General features: G+C 15.9%; 5 protein-coding genes across 5 annotated transcripts, besides 57 other annotated features; 3 read left to right on the top strand and 2 right to left on the bottom strand. All coding sequences in view use genetic code 6, as the record gives it.

The window, feature by feature from the left end:
* Positions 1 to 18: 18 nt before the first annotated feature.
* Positions 19 to 68: a microsatellite.
* Positions 21 to 164: a microsatellite.
* Positions 26 to 69: a microsatellite.
* Positions 98 to 166: a microsatellite.
* Positions 115 to 216: a microsatellite.
* Positions 142 to 376: a microsatellite.
* Positions 189 to 342: a microsatellite.
* Positions 377 to 457: 81 nt separating the features above from the next.
* Positions 458 to 515: a microsatellite.
* A 517-nt stretch (positions 516 to 1,032) lies between these two features.
* Positions 1,033 to 1,135: a microsatellite.
* A 513-nt stretch (positions 1,136 to 1,648) lies between these two features.
* Positions 1,649 to 1,689: a microsatellite.
* Positions 1,690 to 1,878: 189 nt separating this feature from the next.
* Positions 1,879 to 1,918: a microsatellite.
* Positions 1,911 to 2,311: a microsatellite.
* Positions 1,911 to 2,365: a microsatellite.
* Positions 2,291 to 2,374: a microsatellite.
* A 61-nt stretch (positions 2,375 to 2,435) lies between these two features.
* Positions 2,436 to 2,470: a microsatellite.
* Positions 2,471 to 2,965: 495 nt separating this feature from the next.
* Positions 2,966 to 3,032: a microsatellite.
* A 784-nt stretch (positions 3,033 to 3,816) lies between these two features.
* Positions 3,817 to 3,859: a microsatellite.
* A 263-nt stretch (positions 3,860 to 4,122) lies between these two features.
* Positions 4,123 to 4,184: a microsatellite.
* A 36-nt stretch (positions 4,185 to 4,220) lies between these two features.
* IMG5_138440 (hypothetical protein) lies at positions 4,221 to 4,846 on the top strand (the record flags this gene model as incomplete). The annotated part of the gene is made up of 4 exons (XM_004031739.1): positions 4,221 to 4,307; positions 4,366 to 4,400; positions 4,453 to 4,619; positions 4,727 to 4,846. The coding sequence occupies 4 exons, from the start codon at positions 4,221 to 4,223 to the stop codon at positions 4,750 to 4,752; spliced, it is 315 nt and encodes a 104-aa protein (XP_004031787.1). The 3' UTR covers positions 4,753 to 4,846.
* Positions 4,624 to 4,719: a microsatellite.
* A 615-nt stretch (positions 4,847 to 5,461) lies between the features above and the next one.
* IMG5_138450 (protein phosphatase 2c, putative) lies at positions 5,462 to 6,097 on the bottom strand (the record flags this gene model as incomplete). The annotated part of the gene is made up of 2 exons (XM_004031740.1): positions 5,462 to 5,794; positions 5,951 to 6,097. The coding sequence occupies 2 exons, from the start codon at positions 6,095 to 6,097 to the stop codon at positions 5,462 to 5,464; spliced, it is 480 nt and encodes a 159-aa protein (XP_004031788.1).
* Positions 5,797 to 5,887: a microsatellite.
* Positions 5,797 to 5,888: a microsatellite.
* Positions 5,880 to 5,942: a microsatellite.
* A 62-nt stretch (positions 6,098 to 6,159) lies between the features above and the next one.
* Positions 6,160 to 6,237: a microsatellite.
* Positions 6,162 to 6,247: a microsatellite.
* Positions 6,229 to 6,276: a microsatellite.
* A 672-nt stretch (positions 6,277 to 6,948) lies between these two features.
* Positions 6,949 to 7,074: a microsatellite.
* Positions 6,976 to 7,068: a microsatellite.
* Positions 7,075 to 7,127: 53 nt separating the features above from the next.
* Positions 7,128 to 7,154: a microsatellite.
* A 281-nt stretch (positions 7,155 to 7,435) lies between these two features.
* Positions 7,436 to 7,475: a microsatellite.
* Positions 7,436 to 7,512: a microsatellite.
* Positions 7,489 to 7,524: a microsatellite.
* On the top strand, positions 7,514 to 9,070 carry IMG5_138460 (hypothetical protein; the record flags this gene model as incomplete). The annotated part of the gene is made up of 1 exon (XM_004031741.1): positions 7,514 to 9,070. One exon carries the CDS (start codon positions 7,514 to 7,516, stop codon positions 9,068 to 9,070), a length of 1,557 nt encoding a protein of 518 aa, XP_004031789.1.
* A 95-nt stretch (positions 9,071 to 9,165) lies between these two features.
* Positions 9,166 to 9,237: a microsatellite.
* A 199-nt stretch (positions 9,238 to 9,436) lies between these two features.
* Positions 9,437 to 9,505: a microsatellite.
* Positions 9,439 to 9,509: a microsatellite.
* A 1,345-nt stretch (positions 9,510 to 10,854) lies between these two features.
* Positions 10,855 to 10,903: a microsatellite.
* A 600-nt stretch (positions 10,904 to 11,503) lies between these two features.
* Positions 11,504 to 11,603: a microsatellite.
* A 984-nt stretch (positions 11,604 to 12,587) lies between these two features.
* Positions 12,588 to 12,795: a microsatellite.
* Positions 12,595 to 12,795: a microsatellite.
* Positions 12,796 to 13,872: 1,077 nt separating this feature from the next.
* Positions 13,873 to 13,952: a microsatellite.
* Positions 13,953 to 14,059: 107 nt separating this feature from the next.
* Positions 14,060 to 14,096: a microsatellite.
* A 5-nt stretch (positions 14,097 to 14,101) lies between these two features.
* IMG5_138470 (zinc finger protein, putative) lies at positions 14,102 to 17,476 on the top strand (the record flags this gene model as incomplete). Its single annotated transcript, XM_004031742.1, has 9 exons — positions 14,102 to 14,236; positions 14,291 to 14,374; positions 14,650 to 14,813; positions 14,909 to 15,044; positions 15,086 to 15,351; positions 15,408 to 16,074; positions 16,190 to 16,530; positions 16,584 to 17,092; positions 17,244 to 17,476. 9 exons carry the CDS (start codon positions 14,102 to 14,104, stop codon positions 17,474 to 17,476), a joined length of 2,535 nt encoding a protein of 844 aa, XP_004031790.1.
* Positions 14,510 to 14,642: a microsatellite.
* Positions 14,511 to 14,619: a microsatellite.
* Positions 16,079 to 16,150: a microsatellite.
* Positions 17,477 to 17,696: 220 nt separating the features above from the next.
* Positions 17,697 to 17,741: a microsatellite.
* Positions 17,702 to 17,750: a microsatellite.
* Positions 17,716 to 17,790: a microsatellite.
* Positions 17,738 to 17,809: a microsatellite.
* Positions 17,810 to 18,257: 448 nt separating this feature from the next.
* Positions 18,258 to 18,297: a microsatellite.
* Positions 18,260 to 18,297: a microsatellite.
* Positions 18,298 to 18,329: 32 nt separating this feature from the next.
* Positions 18,330 to 18,384: a microsatellite.
* Positions 18,330 to 18,463: a microsatellite.
* Positions 18,387 to 18,424: a microsatellite.
* Positions 18,464 to 18,619: 156 nt separating the features above from the next.
* Positions 18,620 to 18,668: a microsatellite.
* Positions 18,669 to 18,694: 26 nt separating this feature from the next.
* Positions 18,695 to 18,753: a microsatellite.
* A 1-nt stretch (position 18,754) lies between these two features.
* On the bottom strand, positions 18,755 to 19,102 carry IMG5_138480 (hypothetical protein; the record flags this gene model as incomplete). The annotated part of the gene is made up of 1 exon (XM_004031743.1): positions 18,755 to 19,102. The coding sequence occupies one exon, from the start codon at positions 19,100 to 19,102 to the stop codon at positions 18,755 to 18,757; it is 348 nt and encodes a 115-aa protein (XP_004031791.1).
* A 2,771-nt stretch (positions 19,103 to 21,873) lies between these two features.
* Positions 21,874 to 21,955: a microsatellite.
* Positions 21,877 to 21,954: a microsatellite.
* A 146-nt stretch (positions 21,956 to 22,101) lies between the features above and the next one.
* Positions 22,102 to 22,149: a microsatellite.
* Positions 22,150 to 22,430: the final 281 nt, after the last annotated feature.

The following is a 22,430-nucleotide window of genomic DNA, read 5'->3' on the forward strand; positions in this document are numbered from 1 at the left end:
AATATATGAAAAATACGTAAAATATATATATAATAAAAAAAATATAAATAAAATAAATATAATATAAAATTAATATATTTATATATAATAAAATGAATAAATATTATGAATAAAATATATATAATAGTATATTATAATTAAATATATATATATATATATATATATATATGTATATATATGTATTTATATATACATTTATACTATTATATATCTATACTTTTATAAATTTATTCATTTATACATTTATTCATTTATATATTTTACATTTATACATTTTACATTTATATATTTATACATTTATGCATTTATACATTTATAGATTTATACATTTATACATTTATATTTATATATATCTTAATATATTTTAAATTTATATTTTTTTTTATAATGATATTAATAATTATACCTATTATTGTCACACATAATATCCCATTCTATTGTTTCTTTGTGTATTATTTAATTATTTTTATTTCTAATAATTATATTTATATTTATAATATATTCTTTTTAATTATTTATCATATCTGAGCAGTTAAATTATACTAGACTTTTCGAACTTTCAAGAATTATTCTTCTTTCATATAGTTATTCTATTATTTGGTCATATACAGATAATTATAATTCTTATATTTTATCTTTAGTAATATTTTATATATCATTTTAAATCAAAATATCCCTTATATAATGATATGCATGCTATAAAATAAATTTTTGATCTGTGAAATTAATGTCCCAAACTATTTTATCTTAAAATATTTACTAGTTTTCCCTATACTTATTAACATTTAAATCCAATTCTATATTTAAATTAACTAATTATTCAAATTTTCGCCTGTATTATTTATCTAATTCTTACCATTGTAAAACTCACCAGGAGGGGTTGGAAATAAAACATATGTTTTCCTTTATAAAGTAGTAAAATCGTCTACTTTTTCCCTTTTAGCATCTTCTTTTAATTTACTTTTAGTATATCTATTTACTATATTAAGGAAATCTTCAAATGTAATATTTTACTAATATACAAATAAAAACATTATTTATATTTATATATTATATATATTATTTTTATTTAAATATATGTTTATGTATATTTGTTTATTTTTATATATATTTAATATTTTTATGTTATTTATTACTAATTTTTTATATATCCATTTTTAACATTTTTCTAAAATTCTTTATATATCTTATTGGTTTTCTAGTTTTTTTCTAAACCATAATTTCAATGTATTTTTATCCTCTTTTAGCTTATATAATTTATATATAATTATAAGTATTTTATTATTTTTTTAATTTTTTTGTTTTTTATAAAACTTCTTTAGATATATCAGATAATTTCAATTTTAATGTTTTTAAAGTTTTTTCTGCCATTTTTCGTATGCACTTTATTCTTTTTTTCTCGTTTTTTGACTAGTTTTAGATATTATTCGATTCGAAGTAAATATTTTCGAGCTTGTTTATAGCTTCTTGAAGTATAAGTTCTAAGTTTTGGTTGTTTTCGTCTGTTTTATTAAGTTTTTTTAATTATTTTCTGATATCGAAAGTCCATTGAATATCACAATTAGACTAAATTTCGTAAGTAAAACAATTATTTTTTTATTCTTCTAATTCAATTTCCATTTTATTTTATTTTTTTAAAAAATAAAGATTTTAATATTTAATATATATGTTTTAACATATAATAATATAAAAAATATGATTATTTTAATTAATTTATATAAAAATATGTATTTTAATTTTAATCAAAATATAAAATAAATTATTTGAAAATATTATTAATATCTATTTTTTAAATATTTTTAAAATAATCATTATTAAATTTTTTCTACGTAAAAATTTTTAGGTTTAATATTTTATTCTTAAAGTTCATTTCTAATATTTTATTATTTTTTTTTATTTTTTTTTTTTTTTTATTATTATTATTATTATTATTATTATTATTATTATTATTACTATTATTATTGTATTTATTGTTATTGTTATTGTTATTGTTATTGTTATTGTTATTGTTATTGTTATTGTTATTGTTATTGTTATTGTTATTGTTATTGTTATTGTTATTGTTATTGTTATTGTTATTGTTATTGTTATTGTTATTGTTATTATTACTATTATTGTTATTAATATTTTTTTTGTTATTATTCTTATTATTTATACTATTATTATTATTATTATTGTTACTATTATTATTATTATTGTTACTTTTATTTTTATGTCTATTCTTATTATTATTTTTATTATTTTTACTATTGTTATTATTTTTACTATTATTAATGATATTATTTTGGTTGTTATTATTATTTTTATTATTTGTAATTTTACAGTTATTATTGTTGTTATTATTGTTATTTTAATAATTATTATTCTTCTTATTCACTTTCATTGTCATTTCTTTTATAATTAGATTTCTATTCATTTTTTATATTATTTTAGAATTTATTCATTATTTTATTTTATTCTTTTTTATTTTTTATATTTTCCCCATAATTTCTTTTATATTTTTAATTTTCAACTTATTTTTAATCGTATTAGATTTATTTAGAATTTTATTAATATTATTATTTATCAACTATATGTTATTATTATTAATTTTTTTAATAATATTCTTATTATGAATTATTATCTTTATTCTAATTATTTCTTTCATTAATATTATTCTATTAATATCTAATTTAATTTCCTCTTTCATTATCTTAATTCTGTCCTTTATTGTAATTACTTCTTTCATTATATTAATTTATACTTTAATTTCCTTTTTCTTTTTATTAATAATTATATTCTTTATCTTTTAATTACATATAATTATTTGTATCATCGTATTAACTTTTTTATTAATAATTGTTTTTCTCATTTTGATTATAATTTCTTTAGTTTTAATTATATTAAGTTCCTTCATATTCATTATAAATTTCATCATTTTAAATATAATATTTTTAATTTTATATATTTTTATCATTTATATTAAATTATTATTATTAAATTCTTTCATATTATTATTCCTTTTAATTTCTTACATTTTATTACTATTATTAGTACTAATTTCTTTCTTTTTATTAACTCTTCTCGTTTTAATGTTTTTCATATTAAAAACTATTTTCATTATAATTTTTATCATTCTATTTGTACTTTTAATTCTAATAATTATTTAAGTTCTTTTCATTTTAATAATGATTTTATTAATATTTTTCACTATTAGTATAATTTTCGTTTAAATCGTTATTATTTCTTTCTTAGTCTTGATAACATATATGAGATTATTTACAACCTCCTCTATTTTTTTTAAATTATCTGTTTTAATTCCAGTTCTAATCTTCTCCTTAATAATATTATTAATTCTAATCAAATACATGCTTTATTTCTCTTACTTAATCTAAAGGAACCGGTTCTTAATATCCATAATGTTTTTTATCTAATTACTAAGTAGTAAGAACAATATAGAAAAGTATCAAAAGTTTCTATTAATTATTATTTTATTAAGTACTTTTTTCAGATTTCACATAATTTAATTATTTTAAATCAACTACCCTTCTTTTTAAAATTTCAGCTAATAATACAGCTTTTTTAATAGTATTACCGGCTGAAATAATCTATATTTCATTTAGGGGAGATTCATATAGAATTTTTAAACAATAAGTATATACTTTAGATACTTAAGTAGATGTGGCAATTTTTATAGTTATTTGTTTTTTTTATTATTATAAGTTATTTCTATTTTAAGAATAGGTTTCGGTAATTTTTTAATAATCTTAATTTTAATAATGCCTATAATTATAATTTTAGTTATTTTGACGAATATCGCTTCGGGATTAATACTAGTATTATAAGTAGTGTTATTATTTATATTGTTATTATTAGTATTAAAATTATTATTTATTCATTTTTATATTATTTTATATATTTTTTTTTTAAAAGAATTAAAAAAGATTTATTTTTTTTAAATGTTTTTTTTTTTTTGTGTTTATAATTTTTATAAATTATTATTTAAAAATTATTTTTTCTTCTAGATTATAAAAAAATAAATAAATTATAATATTTTATTTATAAATAAAGTAAAAAAATATTACTTAAATTAATTATTTTAATTTATTTTAATATACACAAATATATAAAAAACATATAAAAATATATATATATATATATATATATATATATATATATATATACTTATATATATATATATATATTTATTTTAAGACTATAGAAAAAAAAATCTATATAAAATGGGAAGTGTTTTATTTAGAAATAGATATTGGTGGTATAGATCACTTTATGATGAATATATAGCCAGAGAAGCAAAATTATCATTAGTAAAAATTAAAAAAATATAAGTATATAAAAATATCATAATTATAATAATTAAAAAAGGGTATTGCATCATTTATATGGTTACCTCATTATTAGTATTAATAAATTATTAAAAAAAATTTAATATAATATTTTAAATTATTTTAGTTGGGGAGTACATATTAATAGAATGTGTGAAGTTAGTTTTGCACATAGAAATTATACTCACGAATGGGGTCCACGTAGAATAAGATTAACACATTCAATGATGTTCGAATAATTTGAATAAATACTTGAAAATTGGCAAGATTTAGAAGATGAATATAGTGCAAGAGGTATTATATAAATATTTATATTTATAAAATACATATATATATATATATATATATATATATATATATATATATTTATATATATATATATATATATATATATTTTATAGGAAGTAATATGTTAAAATAATAATGATTAGAAGATTATTAAATTTTTTATTTTAGTTTAAAATTATTTTATTATTAAAAAACAAAATTTAAAAACAAAAAATAAATATTTTTAGTTAATATTAAATAAATACTTAATAAAAATATAATAATTCATAATTTTTTTTTTATGTTTAAAATATAATTTAATTTTTCTATAAAGTCCATTTACTTATATGATTTTTAATTACTTTTCTTAATTTATTTATTTTCCATGAAATATGAACTATTTATTTTATAATACTCAAAATCATTTTATAAAGTTTTATGTTCTTTTCTTTCATTTTCTTGTTTTTTAAAGTTATCAAAAGCAATCAATAATACAGTCAAATTATCATAGGATTTTCTATTTAAAGCTTCTTTTATTACACTTTTTACTATAAAAACGACTTATTTATGCATATTATATTCATTTATTTCTAAATATTTATTCCAAGCCACTTATATAACCTCTTTACTGCTCATTTTGTCATAAATCCCATCACTTGCTAAGACAATAAAATCAAAATCATCCTAAATTTTTAAACATTTTATTTCCGGTTCGCAAATAATTACATAAGGATTACCCCCGAAAGCTTCGAATTTAGCCTCAATATCTCCAAAAGTTCTAGATACAGAAAACCTACCTGGAACAACCCTATAGGGGCCAAGAATAATATTCTATTATTTCTATTATTATGATCTATTATATATTTTTCTCAATAAAAAAAAAGAATAAATTTACTTTAATAATATATTCTACCTCCAGCTTATAAAATCCGGTTTTTTTCATATTCTTAATCCGGTTTATGATCTTTTAATAAAGAACTAACTTTCTATCCAAATTTTACACTTAAAACAGGCCTTGAATCTCCCACATTAGCAACATAGATAATTTCGCCAACAATTAAAAGAACTAATGCACATGAGCCACTTCTATCAATTTAGTTTGCATTATTTAAATCTAATTATGAAAATGCTTATTCACATTAATCGAAACCTTATATTAAAGCATCTATAGGATTTTAAGGAAAAGAAGATTATTGAATTACCTTATAATATATATATATATAAATTTATATATATAATATGAATATATATAAATATATATATTTATTATATATATATATATATATATATATATATTTGGAATTATTTATTTGTATGTCTATTTAAATATTTTTATTTTTATATATATTTTTTTTTACATATTAATGTAAATTATATTTTAAAAAATCAGCATAATTAACTCCATTGTGACCGTTATATACACAGAAAAATGAACATTTTGGTTATTATTTTATTTTTACAAGATTATGGTTTATTTATATTTAAGATTATAGAAACACGGTCATCGTTATATTTTTTTATTTATCCTTAGATTGTATTTACAGCATACTTTTTTTTTAGATAAAATTATATATATTTATATATTTATATATTTATATATTTATATATTTTATATATATTTATATAATATATATATTTTATATATTTTTATTTATGTATATATTTTTTTTTTACAGTTTATATAAAGCTATTTGTTTTAAATGATTACTTAGATAATTAATTATTTTCTAGATTTTCATTTTTATATGTTGAATACTTTTATTATTCATTTACAACATAATTATTTTTTTATATTTTTCTTGTATATATTAATTTTCACTATGTAATATTTAGTTTTTATTGTTTTTTTCAATACAAATATATCTTTGTTAATATTAAAAGTTTATTTTTATTTAAAGTTTTTTCGTTTTTTTTCTTCTTCTTATTTTTTATTAAAAATATATATATTTTCTTCTTTTTTTTTTTTTGTGTTTTTAGATGAATTATTTATGTTTATATTTCCGGTTTTTTCTTCTGTTTTTTATTTTATATTTCCTTTTTTTTATTTGCATTATATTTTTATAATATTCTATGTTTTCTTAATTTTTTATATTAAAACTATTATTAATTTCTATTTTTTATTTATTATAATAATAAGTAATTTATTGTCGTTATATACTATTTTAAGTTTTTGATTTTGAATATTCTTTGTGTTTTTAAGATATTGAATTATTCGAAATCGGAGATTGGGATATATATTTGTTTGTGTTTTTTAAAGATTATTTATCTAATATATTTGAAAAATTATTTCGGTTTCTTAACATTTTTTTTTTTTTTTTTAATTAAATAATAACAGTAATTTTTTTTTATTTAAATTTAAATGATTATATATAAAAATCATTAATAATAATTATAAAAAATATTATTATATTTAAGTATTATAAATAGATGATTTATATTAATATTAATAAATATAATTATATTTAATTATTATAAATAATTAATTGATTCTTTTATTATTTTTTTTGTTTTTGTAATACAAAAATAAAAATATTGTTTTTTTTTTTTTTTTTTTTTTTTTTTCCGAAAAATATTTTAAAGAAAATAAATACTTAGAAAAAAAGAAGAATTATTTCATATATAAAATTTTTATATATATAAAATAAATTTAGGAAGAATAAAAAAAAATAAGATAAAAATAAAAATATAATAAATTAATTTTTATATTTTTCTAAAAAAAAAAAAAAAAAAAAACCCAAAAAAAAAAAATTTAATTTTTTTAATATTTTAATGGTAAAAAAAAAAAATATGTTTTTTACACGTGTTATATAAATATATAATAAAAAATTATATATCAATTTCCTTTAAAATAAAAAAAAATTAAAAAAAAAAAAAAAAAAAAAAGTAATACAAAACTAAAAATATAAAAAAATTAAAAAAATATGAAAAAAATCATACATATAATCTTATTTATATTATTAATTTTAATCGATATCTCCATTTGTGGAACTGACTACTATCGAGTTTTGGGTTTACCCCGAAACGCCAATGAATAATAAATAAAAAAGGCATTTAAAAAGTTATCTTTGAAATACCATCCTGATAAAAATAAAGGCAATCCAAAAGCTGCCGAAGCCCAATTTCAAAAGATTGTTGAAGCCTACGAAGTATTAAAAGATCCTGAATAAAAAAGGATATATGATTAATATGGGGAAGAAGGTTTAAAATAACATGGTTAATAATAACAAAGTAGGAATTAAGGAGCTGGTTTTGACGATATTTTCAGTTAATTTTTCGGAAGAGGTGGTGGTGGTGGTGGAGGTGGATTTTAGTTTAATTTCGGAGGCGGAGGAGGTGGTGGATTTTAGTAATAATAATAAGGAGGAAGTAATATTTTCGATAAATCTGATGTATATGAACTTGATATGGGTGGCTTATCGAAATTCTTAAGACGATAAGAAGTTTGGGTGATTTTATTTTATAAATCTAACCAAAAATAATCCGTTGAATTATAAGATTCATATAAAGAATTAGCCTCTAAATTTTACGGAATACTAAAAATAGCCTCAATAGACTGTATTGAAGAAGATACTTTATGTGAGGATGAATTTTAGGTCTTCGAATCACCAAAAATTAAGGTTTTTGCGGCCAATATAAGATCCGAAGGGCATGATTATAAAGGGAATATGAAAGATATTTAAAAATTGGCTAATTTTGCAGTTTCTTTTATGGAAAGTTATGTCAGGAATGTTAGAGAATCGAATTATTAGGAATTTATTAATGAAAGTTAGGATAAGAATATAATTTTACTTTTCACATCTAAAAAATCAACTCCGCCTTTATTTAGGGCTCTTTCAAAAGAAATGAATGGGAAATTGGTTTTTGGAGAAATTAGATAAAGTGAATCAAGTTTAGTAAATAAATTCAAAGTTGTTAGTTTTCCGACTATTTTAGCTCTTACTGATAATGATAATTATATAGGAGTCAAATACGAAGGGGCATATAAGAAAGATTTCATTAAAAAATTCTTAAGGGAATATGCTTATACGACTAAAAGTGCTAATAAAAGTGCACAAAAACCTTCTGAAGTTAAACTTTTGACTCCCAATATATTAACTTCATAGACTAATTGTGGTAATAATGATACTTCGATGTGTTTAATTGGTATTTATGATGAAAGTAATGAATAAATATGTAAAAAATTACTTGAATAATTAGCTGAAAATTACATAGGGTCAAAATTGAAGTTTTTTTATATAGATATAAAAAATATTGAACTCGATAATATTTATGAAAGTGAAGATGACGACAACAAATAAACTCCAATGTTAATTATTGTTAAAGGAAAAAGAAATAAAATTACGAAATATAATTAAACTTTTAATATTGAGAATTTAAAAATTTTCGTAGATGATATTTTGGGAGGAGGAGGTAGTTTCAAAAATATGCACGAGTAGTTAAATGGAAATGTTTTCTAAAGTAAAAAAGATGATTTGTGAAAGGGAGAAATATATATATTAAAATTATCTTTGTTTTTAATTTAATAAAAATAATATAAAAAAAATAGAATATTTTTGATTATTTTTAATTTTAATCATTTTTATAAAAGTTAAAAATTTCATTTTTATAAAAGTTAAAAATTTCATTATTATAAAAGTTAATAATTAAAAGTTTAATAAAAATAATTTATTTTATCTAAATAAAAACATATATACTAATTAGAAAATATATTTGAGATTTTTACAAAAAAAGAAAATCAAATAGAATATTTCATAGCTAGAGCAAAACAAAAAAATATTATTAAAAAAATAAGAAGATTTATGCACTTTCTTGCCATAGGACTTTCTTAATATTCTAAAGCCTTAATATATAAATATAAAAATATAATATATATATAATATATAAATATAAATATAAATATAAATATAAATATAAATAATTTTAACTATAAATATTTATATATAACCCTTTTTAATTGTTTATTGGATATTTAAACATTTTATTTTATATCTGTTATGTTAACATCTATTCTATCTAATAAAGATCCTTATTCAATAACTAAATTCCCAAGTTATTAAAATATAGAAGAAAGTTCATTTATTGTTTCTACTAATTTATTTATTTCTTCATTTCTAAAAAAATAAAATAATAATAATTGATTTTTAAATAAAGTATTATATAACCTTTCTTAAGCAATTTTTTCCCACATATCGTCTTATTAATCTTAACATTAATTATTTTCGTCATATAAAGCTGTAGGATCTTACATATGTAAATTTCCATCTTTTCCCACATTTTCGTATTTTTTTAATTAATTATAAAGAGATTTTTATTATCTTCTTAAATCTACTGTATGATCTTATATTTATTAAGCTAATGATCTTTTTATATTATTTCTTACTTTTTTTTTTATAAAATAATATTATTAATCAATTTTTATTTTTTATGACTAACTTTTTTTGCTCATTTAATTATTGTCATATGAAGAAATTTAATCCATTTTTTTTAAGTTATTTTAACATTCATTTAATTTCTATTTATTTATATAATTTATATTTATTGTTTTTTTTTTATATATACTTTTGCAGCTTATTTAGCTAAATTATTTATTTTTTAATCATTTTCATTATTATTATTAAATTATTATGTAATTCTTATTTTACTTAATGCCTATATTTCTTTTTCTTTTTATATTTAACTAATTATTTCTATATAAATATTTTTTTTTTTTTACTTATTTATGTAATTTCATTCATTAAATTTATTGTATCATTATGTATTGTAACCCACTCCGGGAGTTATTCATATTCTTATTAATTTTATTAAAAATTGATTTCTATGGCTATTTATTCAGCTTATTTTAGTAATTATTTTTTAATGGTATCTTTTTTGTTTGTTTTTTATAATATATATTTTTTTATTTTTTTATATAAAATGCATTTTTTTTTTATAAAAAAATTAAATAAAAGTAATATTTTAATCTTATATAAATTTATTAAAAACATAATATGATTTTGTTTAACTTCCATTAGAATTAGAAATTGATTCATTATCTGAAATCGAGTGATTTTTTTTTTTAAATCTAAATAAATAAACGAATAATTAATTGTGTTTTTTTTAGAAAAATAAAAATAGAAAATTACCTGTCTTTTTTAGATTTTATTTTATCTTTTGCTAATTTATATACTTCGGTTTTGTTTTACCAATAACCTAATGGGCGTGTATTTAACATTTACTTTTTATTATTATATATAATAGAATTATTATTATAAAAAAATCAATTTATTATAAAAATAAATTTGTTAATATAATAAAATATTATTAAATAATAATTAATATCTTGAAATTGTTAAATTTTTAATATTTAATTAATTATAATTTTTTATTGTTTTCTGTTTAATTGGAATTTATATAATAAAACTTAATATTTTATAAAATATATATTCATTTTTTTTATTAATAAAATAAAATAAATTAAAGTCGTTTCAATAAAATTATTTATATATTAATAATATAGTTTATTATTTATTATTAAAATTCTAAAAAAATAAAAAATTACCATTTAATATATAATTATTTATAATAAAAATAATAAAAAAGTGATTTTAAACAAAAATAAATATTTTGTTTTATTTATTTTCAATTCATAACAAGTAATATATATTATATGAAAGACTATTAAATAATCAATGCAAATAATTAAAAAATCTTTAATTAATCAACTCCTTTAATTAAACGTTATGTAATAGTTAAAAAAAAATATTAAAATAATGATTAAAAATATTAACAATACAAACAAACTACTTAATACATAAACAAAAACGATTAAATAATGTAAAAAAAACATGTTATTATAACTAAAATAAAAAAAAAGAAATATAAAAAATATTCTATAAGAAGAAACAAAAATAACATAAACAAAATAACAAACGTATAAATATATATATATATATATATATATATATATAAATATATATATATATTTATATTTATTTATAATAAAATATATATATATTTTTATATTTATATATACAGTTTACCACCTTTGCCTTAAAAATTACCTTTTAATTCCCATAATATTTCTTACCGCAAATCCGAGCAAACTTAATATACTTAATCAAAAAATAATTTGATTTCATAAAATTAATGCATAAGCGAATTTTCAGAATAAATAATGAACGAAAAAGATGAACGTTTTCGATATTTATTAAAGCATGGGAATTTAAAACAAATAGAAGAAAATGGAAATGTAATCTTTTGCGAATTACCTTTAATTCCAGGTATTTGGATTTGTTATAGACGTCCTATAGAAAGAGAAAATAACATTGAAAAATTTAATTTGGAAAATATATAATTAACACATATTCCTTTATTAGAAGGAGAAGAAAGATTAAATATATTAAATTATTAAAAAAATAATATTATGAAAATCGAAAATTTAGTTTCTTTGCCGAATTTAATTTTTTTGGATTTAAGTTAAAATAATATTAAAGAAATCGAAAATTTGAATTCTATTTAATAATTAAAAGTGTTGATTTTAGCTAAAAATTAAATACAAAAAATCAAAGGAATAGAAAATTTGAGTTTTCTGGAAGTTTTGGACTTAAATACTAATAAAATTTAAAAAATTGAAAACATTAATAAATGTAGTTAGTTAAAAGTGCTTAATTTAGCCTCAAATTTAATATCGAAAATCGAAAACTTGAACAAGAATATATTTTTAATGGAAATAAACTTAAAAAATAATCAAATTGAAGTAGTTTAGAATATAAATAATCTTCATAAATTACAAAAAATAGATATCTCTTAAAACAAAATAAAGTCTTTTTAGAAAATACATGATATTTAGCATTTAAATAAACTAAATGAGATAGATTTAGAAGGTAATTTTTAATTTAAAAATCGAGTCGAATATATTTAAAATTTATTGGAATTTCTTCCTTTATAAATAAATATGATTGATGGGTTTTAAATTTAATAATTAAAAGAAGAAATTTAATATAGAAAGATTAATTCCGACAATTAAAAGATAAATAGCGACACTTAAAAGATAAATAGCGACAATTAAAAGATAAATAGTGATAACTAAAAGATAAATAGTGAAAATTAAAAGATTAATATTGATAACTAAAAGATTTATAGCAATAACTAAAAGATAAATAGTGATAATTAAAAGATAAATAGTGATAATTTAAAAATAAATAGTGATAATTAAAAGATAAATTCTGAAAGGAAAATTTCAAAAAATGAAGAACAAAAAGAAATTTAAAATGGGGAAAAAGTTATTTATTTAATAAAGGAATAATGGGAAGTTAAAATAAAGTAAAATTAAGATTTTTTAATAAAAAAAGAACTATTTAAAGTTGAAGGAGGACATTATGATATTATAGTAAATTCAGAAAATGAAAAACTTTAATTATTTATTTATGGAAATGCATATGAAATAGTATTATATAATCCTTCATTTTAATAAAATATAGAAAAAATTTAAATATAATATGCATTATTTGATAATATTTGTGAATTTAAAATAATTTAATAACTACAGTCTTTTAAAAAAATTAAAGAAATTAGTTTAAAAGATAATTTTATACATTCTTTACTTTAATTAACTTAATTAGAAGTGTTTTAAAATTTAAAAATATTAAATTTAGATAATAATTTCATTAATAAATGCAGTTTTTTGTAGGAATTTGTTGTTTATAGATTCCCGTTAATAAGTAAGTTTAATGGAAAAGATATTAAAGATAAAGACAGGTTTAAATCTAAGGCAATTTTTAAAGATTTTGATAAAGTATTGTAGAATCGAGAAAAATATTATAATTTAGAAAATATAAGAAGTTTTGGAAATTATTTTTAAAATGAAATCAAAAAAAAGGAAGATAAAAAATATTTTTATTTATATAATAAATACATAGATGATAAAGCTTAAAAATTTATTGGAAAATGCTTTAATGGATTTTTGGAAGATAATTTATAATAAAATTTAGATTAAATTTTTGATTAATATATTTTAAGTTTAATTAATGTGAATATTTAATGAAATTTTATTTAAATTTTTGGCATATTTTCATATAAATAATTAAAAGATCTTATTGTTTATTTTAATATATATAAATTTTAATTATTATTAATTATTTTTTAAACAAATTGAAATTATTATTTAAATTTGTTTTATTTTTTTATAAAAAAATAATATTAAATAAATATATAAATAATTTCTATTTTTTATTTAAAAATAAATTATTATAATTTATTTTATATTATGTATCTTTTAAGATTTTAATAATAAATAAAGAAAATATATATAAATATATATAAATATATATATATATATATATATATATATATATATATATATATATATATATATATATATATTTTAAAAGTACATATATCCATGCATTCTTTTTTAATTTAATTGAAATATAGATTAATTTTTAATTTAAAGAATACAAAAATATATCAATAATAATAATTTAATAAAGAAAAATTAAAATATTAAAAAATTATAAAATTAAAAAAAAATAATGCACGAGTGTGTTTTATGTTATGATGAAATTAAAATTGTAGGAATAGGATAATGTAATCACAAAGAAATTTGCTATAAATGTTAATTTAAAATGAGGTATATAACAGATAATTAATCATGTCCTTTATGCAATGTAAAAATTAATTTTAAATATAAAAACTATAATAAATTATATAAATAAAAAAAGAAAAATAATTAAATAATTATTGTTTCTGATAATATGCAAAATGACTTTTCATCATATGATTTAGATTATTTAATTCCATTTGATGTAAAATATATGATAAAAATAAATTTATATAAAATATATAAATAATTTTAAAAACTATTTTAAAAACAAATAATTATATTGTATTTATATATAATTTTATAAAATAAAATATAAAATTTAAATTAAGAAAAATAAAATATATATATATATATATTAATATTTTATTATATTAATACATTAATATATATATATATTATTATATATTTTATTTATATATTTTTTTATTATATATACATATATATATAATTTCTTTTTATAATTTATTTAAAAAATAGGAAAAGAAAGGTCTATATGCTAAAACATAAGAAATATATGATATGCTTTTAAAGCTAATTGAAATAAGATGTTTTGCACCAGGATGTAAAGAAGAAGATACAGTTTTTTAAAATATAAGTACTTTAAAAAAGCACCTAAAAGATAGACATTAAAGATTTTTATGGTAAATTAAAATTTATAGATATATAAGAAATTATATATATAAATATATATATTAATACAATTATTTTTTTATTTTATTTATATAAAATTAATTAGTGATATATGTGTTGAATTTAAAACTTGTGTTTTATAAGAATAAAAGTTATATAATTCAACAGCTTTAGAAAAGCACACTAGAAAAGGTGATTTTGATGAAGAAGGAAATGTTTATTTTTTCCATCCATATTGTTCTGTAAAAAATATAAATAATTAATTTTTAATTTATAATAATAGTTTTGTTTAAAATACTTTTATGATGAAGAATCGTTAGTAAAACATATGCCTGATCATTTCACATGTTTTATTTGTGGTCCTGATTATAAATATATATTTTATAAAAGTTATTAAGCACTTGAGAAACATTTTAGAATATCTCATTATATATGTGAAGAAAAATCATGTTAAGAAAAATGTTTCACTGCTTTTAAAACATCAGTTGATTTAGAAGCTCATAATATAAAAGTACATAATCATTAATCATCTAAAAAAGTGGCTTTAAAGTAAATATATATTATAAATTATTGTTTATTTTTTTATATATTAAATATATAAATAGTTAAATGAATATTTAGGTTTTAACTGGATTCGAATATGGATAGTAAGGAGAATCTAAATTTAAAACAAGAGATGGTATGATAAAAGATAAGGAAGGTGTTAATTTCGAAGCTTAATTTTTATCTTTGAGAAAAACTAAGATGAAAACAACTACTGTAGATTCTCATGAAGATGAAAAAATAGATTATAGAGATTTTTATTGTTAAAAATATGATGAAAGATATTAAAAAGAAGAACAGGAAATCCTTTAATAATATTATAATGATAATTATGGGAATAATAATAACAAAGGAAATAATAGAAATAGGAATAATTAATAATTTGTAAGAAAAAAAAGCTCATAAAACGAAGTACTTTATTTGGAAAATATACCACTTTTAAGATATTATTAAATTCATGGAATTAATAATGATAATATTTTAGATAAACTAGGACTTATATGCGATTAGGAAAAATATGAATAATTAGAAGATGCTTAACATTAAATGTAAAAGAAAAAATGTAGTGCTTAGTAATATTTCGAAGTCTTTGAAAGACTATGTGGAAAAAATATTGCTTTGAGAGTGCTTCCGCTAGTTATTGCAAGTTTAAATAATACTAAATATGAAGTTTTATAAAAAGAATTAGATGAAGTTTATATTAGTGAAGTAAAAAAATTAGCTAAAAAAGTAAATATAAATAAATATATAAATATATAAATATATATATATATATATATATATATATATATATATATATATATATTCATATTTATATGTCTTATTATCTCACTATTTAAAATAGCATAACACTCTAATTAATAGCTCAAATACATATAAAGAATTCTTTACTTTGTTTAGAAGCGAATTAGAAAATTAATTGACTGAAAGAATTGTTAATTAGGAGTTAAAATTAAACGCGAAAGCTTTAAAAATGGAAAGATCGAGAAGATTTTAACTTATTGAGATTTTAAGAAGAATCAAAACTAAAGAAATGGCTAAACTTAAGTTTGTGACTAATTTTGGAGTCTCAGTTGAGAAAATATCGTTTATTTTAAGGAAAGTATTTTTTTCGGATCTTAATTAAATTCAGAAACTTTTTAAGGAAATACCTAATCATGAATTTCTTCATTTATATCTTTATGTGTATTTTTTATTATAATTTTCATTTATTTATTTTTGTAAAAATAAAAAAAAAGGAGTTATTGTCATGATTTATTATAGGGAAAAGATATTCATAAAGAAAAAAATTAATTGTCTGTTAATATTCTTAAAGATTATTTTGAATAACATTAAGATATATATAATAAATACTATTCTCAAGACGATTAAATATTGGAGTAAGAATAAGAAGAAGAATAAAAAGTAAACACGGCAATAATTTAGTAGAAAGGAAATTAAAAAAAAACAGTAGAAATCGATACTTAGAATATTTATGATTTCCCTGCCATTAATAATAATAATCCAATAAAAATATAAAAAACAGTTATATAATAATAACCTGATCCTTCTTTACCGACATAATAGCCTATGAATACAAAAGAAAAAAATAAAAAAATAAATACTTTAAATGATTGGTAAAAAAGTAACGAAAATCCATTCATTTATGAATCTAAAGATTAAAAAGTAAGAGTAAACCAAATTTTAAAAGAAGAATTCCCTACTTTAGGTGGAGGATAAAAAGTAGAACCTTATACAGTACCGACAAGTAAAATATATAAAATAATAAATTAAATTATATATATATATATAAAATTATGTTTATTAATAATAAATTTATATATTTATAATTATATATTCTTCATTTTATATATTTTTTTTTAATTTATATACTTTTAATATTTATAATTTAAAAATAGAAAAATAATAATAAATATTTAATTAATAAGAAATTGAATAAATGTAAAAATAAAAATAATAATAACCTATCTTTAAATAATAAGTCTAATAATAATAAGTTGATATGTGGGAAGGACCTACTAATAATAATCAAACTGATAAAAATGATATTAAAAATTTAGGATTTATTGGAAATAAGAAAAAAAATAAGTAAGGAAAAACCTAAATTAGTGTTGCTGGATTTTTTTAATGATATAAAAAAAATAAATAAAATTGCTTTTTATATATATTTTCTGTTTTTTGTTTATTTTTTTAAGCTTTTTAAATATAATTTTTATTAAATTTATAGTAATTTTTTTGTTAAAAAAAAATTTTAAGTAAATGCAAAGTAATTAAAATTATTTATAATATATTTTTTTTTATGAATATTAGTTTAATTTATATAAAAATATATATGAAAATTCATTATAATAAAAAAATAAATATATTAAAATATAAATATATAAATATAAATATATATATATATATTTATATATATACATTTTTTTTATAAATATATATATATATTATTATTAATTTTTTTTATTATATCTTTGAATATGTTATTTTTAATAAATATTCTACTTTTTTTAAATTATATATTATAATAATATATTTACATTTATCTAATTTTTTATAGTATAATTTTATATTTTCTTAAAAATAATAATATATATTTAAATATTTAATATTAGTAGTTTTAGTTTTTATATTTTATGTTAATTATAATTTTTTTTAAATATAACTTATAATAAATATATTTATATTATTAAAACTATTAAAATAAAAATAGTTAAAATAAATTTATATATAATACTTAAATTTTAATAAAGATAAAGAAATAATTTAAAAAATAATATAATTGATAAAAATAATATATCTTTTAAATATTTTTTTATATTTAATTGTAGTAATAAATATTGTAAATTATAAAAAATATATAATTTATATTTTTAAATAATTATATAAAAAAAAAAAATATTTTTAATTTAAATAAAATAAAAAATAATAAAAAAAAATAAAAATATTAAAAAAGTGTATTATAATAAATTACAAATAAAAAATGCATTTATACTTATATTTATATTTATACTTAAATTAAAATTTATATTAAATTTAAATAAATATATATATATATATATATAAATATATATAATATATAGTTTTATATTATATATTTTTTAATTTTATATTTATATTTTAAATTTTTATTAATAATAAATTTAGTTTTTTAATTTTTATTTCAAAATTATTTATAAATTAAAAAATTTAAATTATTATAATTTATATTTATAATTATTAAAATATATGGTATAATTAAATTTTAATTTCTATTTTTAATAAAATAAAAATATTAAATTATTATAAAAAAAACAATTAATTTAAAAAAAAACATATTTAATTAATAAAGAAAAATAATAAAATTAATTTGATATAAGTATATATTTAAATTATGGATATATAATATTATTATAAATATTTATATATAATCTCATTCATTTAAAATTTAATAAATCTAATCCATAAATTCACAATCTACATCAAAAACAAAGCTTGCATGTCCTTTATTTTTTAAAAAATTCCAAGTAACTTTTCTACCTTTCCTTTCTTTAAGTTTTTCATATAACCAATTAATATCAGGTTAAACAGTTAGCATATCATATTCTCCATAGAATAAATGTACATTCTCTTCAATATTTTAAATTTGATATTCTTAAGGTGTTTCATTTCCATAAATTTCTATATTTTTTTCTTTATTTCCAAAATCGAATTTTTGGAACTTTTGTGATTTGACTAATTATTTTAAATGCAAAAAATTTCTACTGGAAGTTCCTGACATAACTTAAGCTAAAAAAGCATGCGATTATTTATGATTAAACTAACATCCATCATAATCAGTAGTCCATTTAAATATATATGGAGATATAAACCTGATTTTTTTTAATATATAGTAGAATACTTAATATTTATCCTATATATGATCTACATAATTATACCCGAATTCCACTAATCCACTTTTAAAAAACTCCGCTACTAGTCCTTTTCCATTAACTAGTTTAGCTCCTGCCCCATATAATATTATTTGGTTTGTATAAGGTATTTTCTTTTCCGATAAACCCACAAGTAAGGCCATAGCGCCTTAAGAATGTCCTATAGCACTAACTTTTAACCTGTAATATTATATATATGGGCAAAGGTGGGAGGTAAATCAAATACACCCATCTCGTGGAAAGAATAGTTATATTTCCAAAGTTTGGAGAATATCGGGTACCTCTGTTATTAATAAGCCATACATCAAAACCCTAATTAGCCAAAAGTAAGGCAGGAGAAAGGTGTTCTTCATTTATTGAAAAAACATCAGAAGTAGCAGTCAATAAGGGAACTAGTAGTACTGGGTGGAGTCCTTTTTATTATATTTAGGTGTATTTTTTTTATATACGGAATAATGTTAAGTTGTAGTTGTCATTTGTTTATATATAGTAAGTTTCGCAAGGATAAAAAGAAGACTACATCCGATTTGGAAATGATTAAAGCCAAAAATTGTCTTCTTCGTCGTTTGAAAAGAAGAATATTATTACAAAGGAAAATATTAATAAAATGGATTTGCCTATTATTTATATCATTTTAATGATATAATTTTTATTAATTAAAAATTAGTTTTTTGTTTTGTTTTAATAATAATGAGTATTTTTTGTTTAAAAAAAATATAATATAATAATTATTATTTTAAATTTAGAAAATATATTTTAAAATGAAATTATAATTTTACTTTATTAATCATCAAAAAATTATTATTATTAATAAAATATTATTTTTTATTTATTTATTTATTTTTTTAAAAAAAAATAGAACCGAATCCGAATATAAATAAAATTAATTATTAAAAAAAAAAAAAAAAAAAAAATATTTATTATTTTTATGTAATAAAAAATACATTTTTTTATATATAAAAAAAATCATATTTAAATAATCAAAAATTATATTATTTTATAATTTCCATTGAATTTTTTTTAATTTAGCTAGTTTCTTATCTTTATTTCTATAAACTTAATCTCAAAGCTTAAATTTCTGTAAATAAAGCGAAATTTAATTCTTAAAATTATTAAAGTTTTTACTCTAAATCATTATAATCTACCACATATTACTTATATTAAGTATTTTCTTTATTTAAATCTTATATTTTTATATTTAATTAAATAATCTCTTCCTTTAAATATAAAATAATCTATTATAATTTGTATATTTCATCCATTATATCTTATATATTTTATTAATTTAAGGTTAACTTAGTTATTTCATTTGCTTGATTTTGATTAATTTTTTTAAGATTAGTTAAATTATTATTCAATTCGTTATTTTCTTATTCAAGAAATTCAAATTCTTTCATTTTTTCACATATAATTTTATTTAAATTATCGATTTCTTAAGAAAGAATGCACAATTTATTATCATAGTCTTAAATGAGTATTTCATGTTGATTTTTAATTTATTTTTTTTCATTTTCTTAAATTTTTTCTATGTTTTATAATTCTGTTTGTGCTTTTTTTATTTAGTTTTTTAATTGAAAATTTCCCTTTTATAATTAACTTATGTTTATTTCCATTTTTTTTATTTATTCTTTTAAATCTTGGATAACATTATTTTTTTAATCTATTAAATTTTATAAATTTTATGTATTTATTTTATTCTCTTCTTCCTGTTTTTATAATATTTAGTCTAATTATTTTTTCTAAAAAGCAATTAATTTTAAATCACTTATAATTTGTTTATTTTCACTATCTTCTTATAACATTTAGTGTATTTTTTAGTTTAAAATATCTATTTCATCTGTATGGTTTAATATAGAATTTTCTAATTATCTACATTTGTCGTTTAAGCTTTTAATTTGATCGAATTTCTTTTGTTAATTTTGAAAAGAATTTTTATATTCTTCTAAGCTTTTCTATAAATTCAATATTTAGTCACTTTTTAAATCGTTTTCGGCTTTTAAAGGGATTAGATTTTCAAAATCATTTTCTAGTTATTAATATTATAAAAGAAGTTTTTCGTTTTCTTTTATTTTTTGGATTATTTAATCACGTAGGTCATCATTTTATTACTCATTTTTTATTTTTTCTTATATTAAATTATCAATTTATTAATCTTTTAAATTATTTTAATCTTATAATCTTATTTAAATATATGTATAAATATATAAATAATATTATACTTATTTTTTAGTTAAATATTATCAGATTCTATTTATTATTAATATTTGCGTAGTTATTATATTTAATTTTCATATTATTATTAGATATCGTCTATTTATGTTTAGAATTAGTGAAATTATTGTTGCTTTAAAGCTTTCTATTCATCTAATCTTTTATTATTTAAATTTTAAATAGATAAAAATTGTGTTTAATATTTATAATAAATTTACTCCTTTTATTATTTAAATAAATCGCTTTGTAATTAAATATTTTTAGTTTTTAATTATTATATTTCATTATCTGTTTGTTTTTTTATAATAAAAAATTATTATTTAATTCTTCTAATTATTTAGATTTTTATTTTTTATTATCTTAATATCTTTATTATATATTATAATAATAAAAAAAAAATATATTATGAATATATATATATATATATTTATATATTTATATATTTATATATTTATATATTTATATATATATATATTATTTATTTATATATAAATTTGTAATTATATTTTTACTCTTTTTTTATTTATTAAATTTCATCTTCTTTTTCTTTTATGATACATTGTAATTTTTTTAATTCTTAATCAAATTTTTTTTAATTTTATTATTAATTAATTTATAAATCATTTATTATTGAATCTTTATCAATAATAATATTATTTAAACTAATATAATATTTATAATAATAAATCAATTTAAGAATATAAAATCATACTTATTTTTTAGTTCATTTATATCTTTTTCTTTATCTATTAATTATTAATTTATCTAAATAATCTAATTGTCTAATAAATTTTTTTGTATTTAGGCTTATTTTATATCATTATCATATAATTCATTATATTATAAAGCTACTTAAAGCCTTTTAAAAAAATGTATTATTAAATAAATATAAATTTTTTAATTACTTATTTCTTAATTAAGAATTGCTATTTTTACATAGTCCTAATTCTTAATTTAACTTGCATT

The sequence above is a fragment of the Ichthyophthirius multifiliis genome (assembly GCF_000220395.1).
Source record: "Ichthyophthirius multifiliis unplaced genomic scaffold scaff_1120509251073, whole genome shotgun sequence".
Classification (NCBI taxonomy): Eukaryota; Ciliophora; class Oligohymenophorea; order Hymenostomatida; genus Ichthyophthirius; species Ichthyophthirius multifiliis.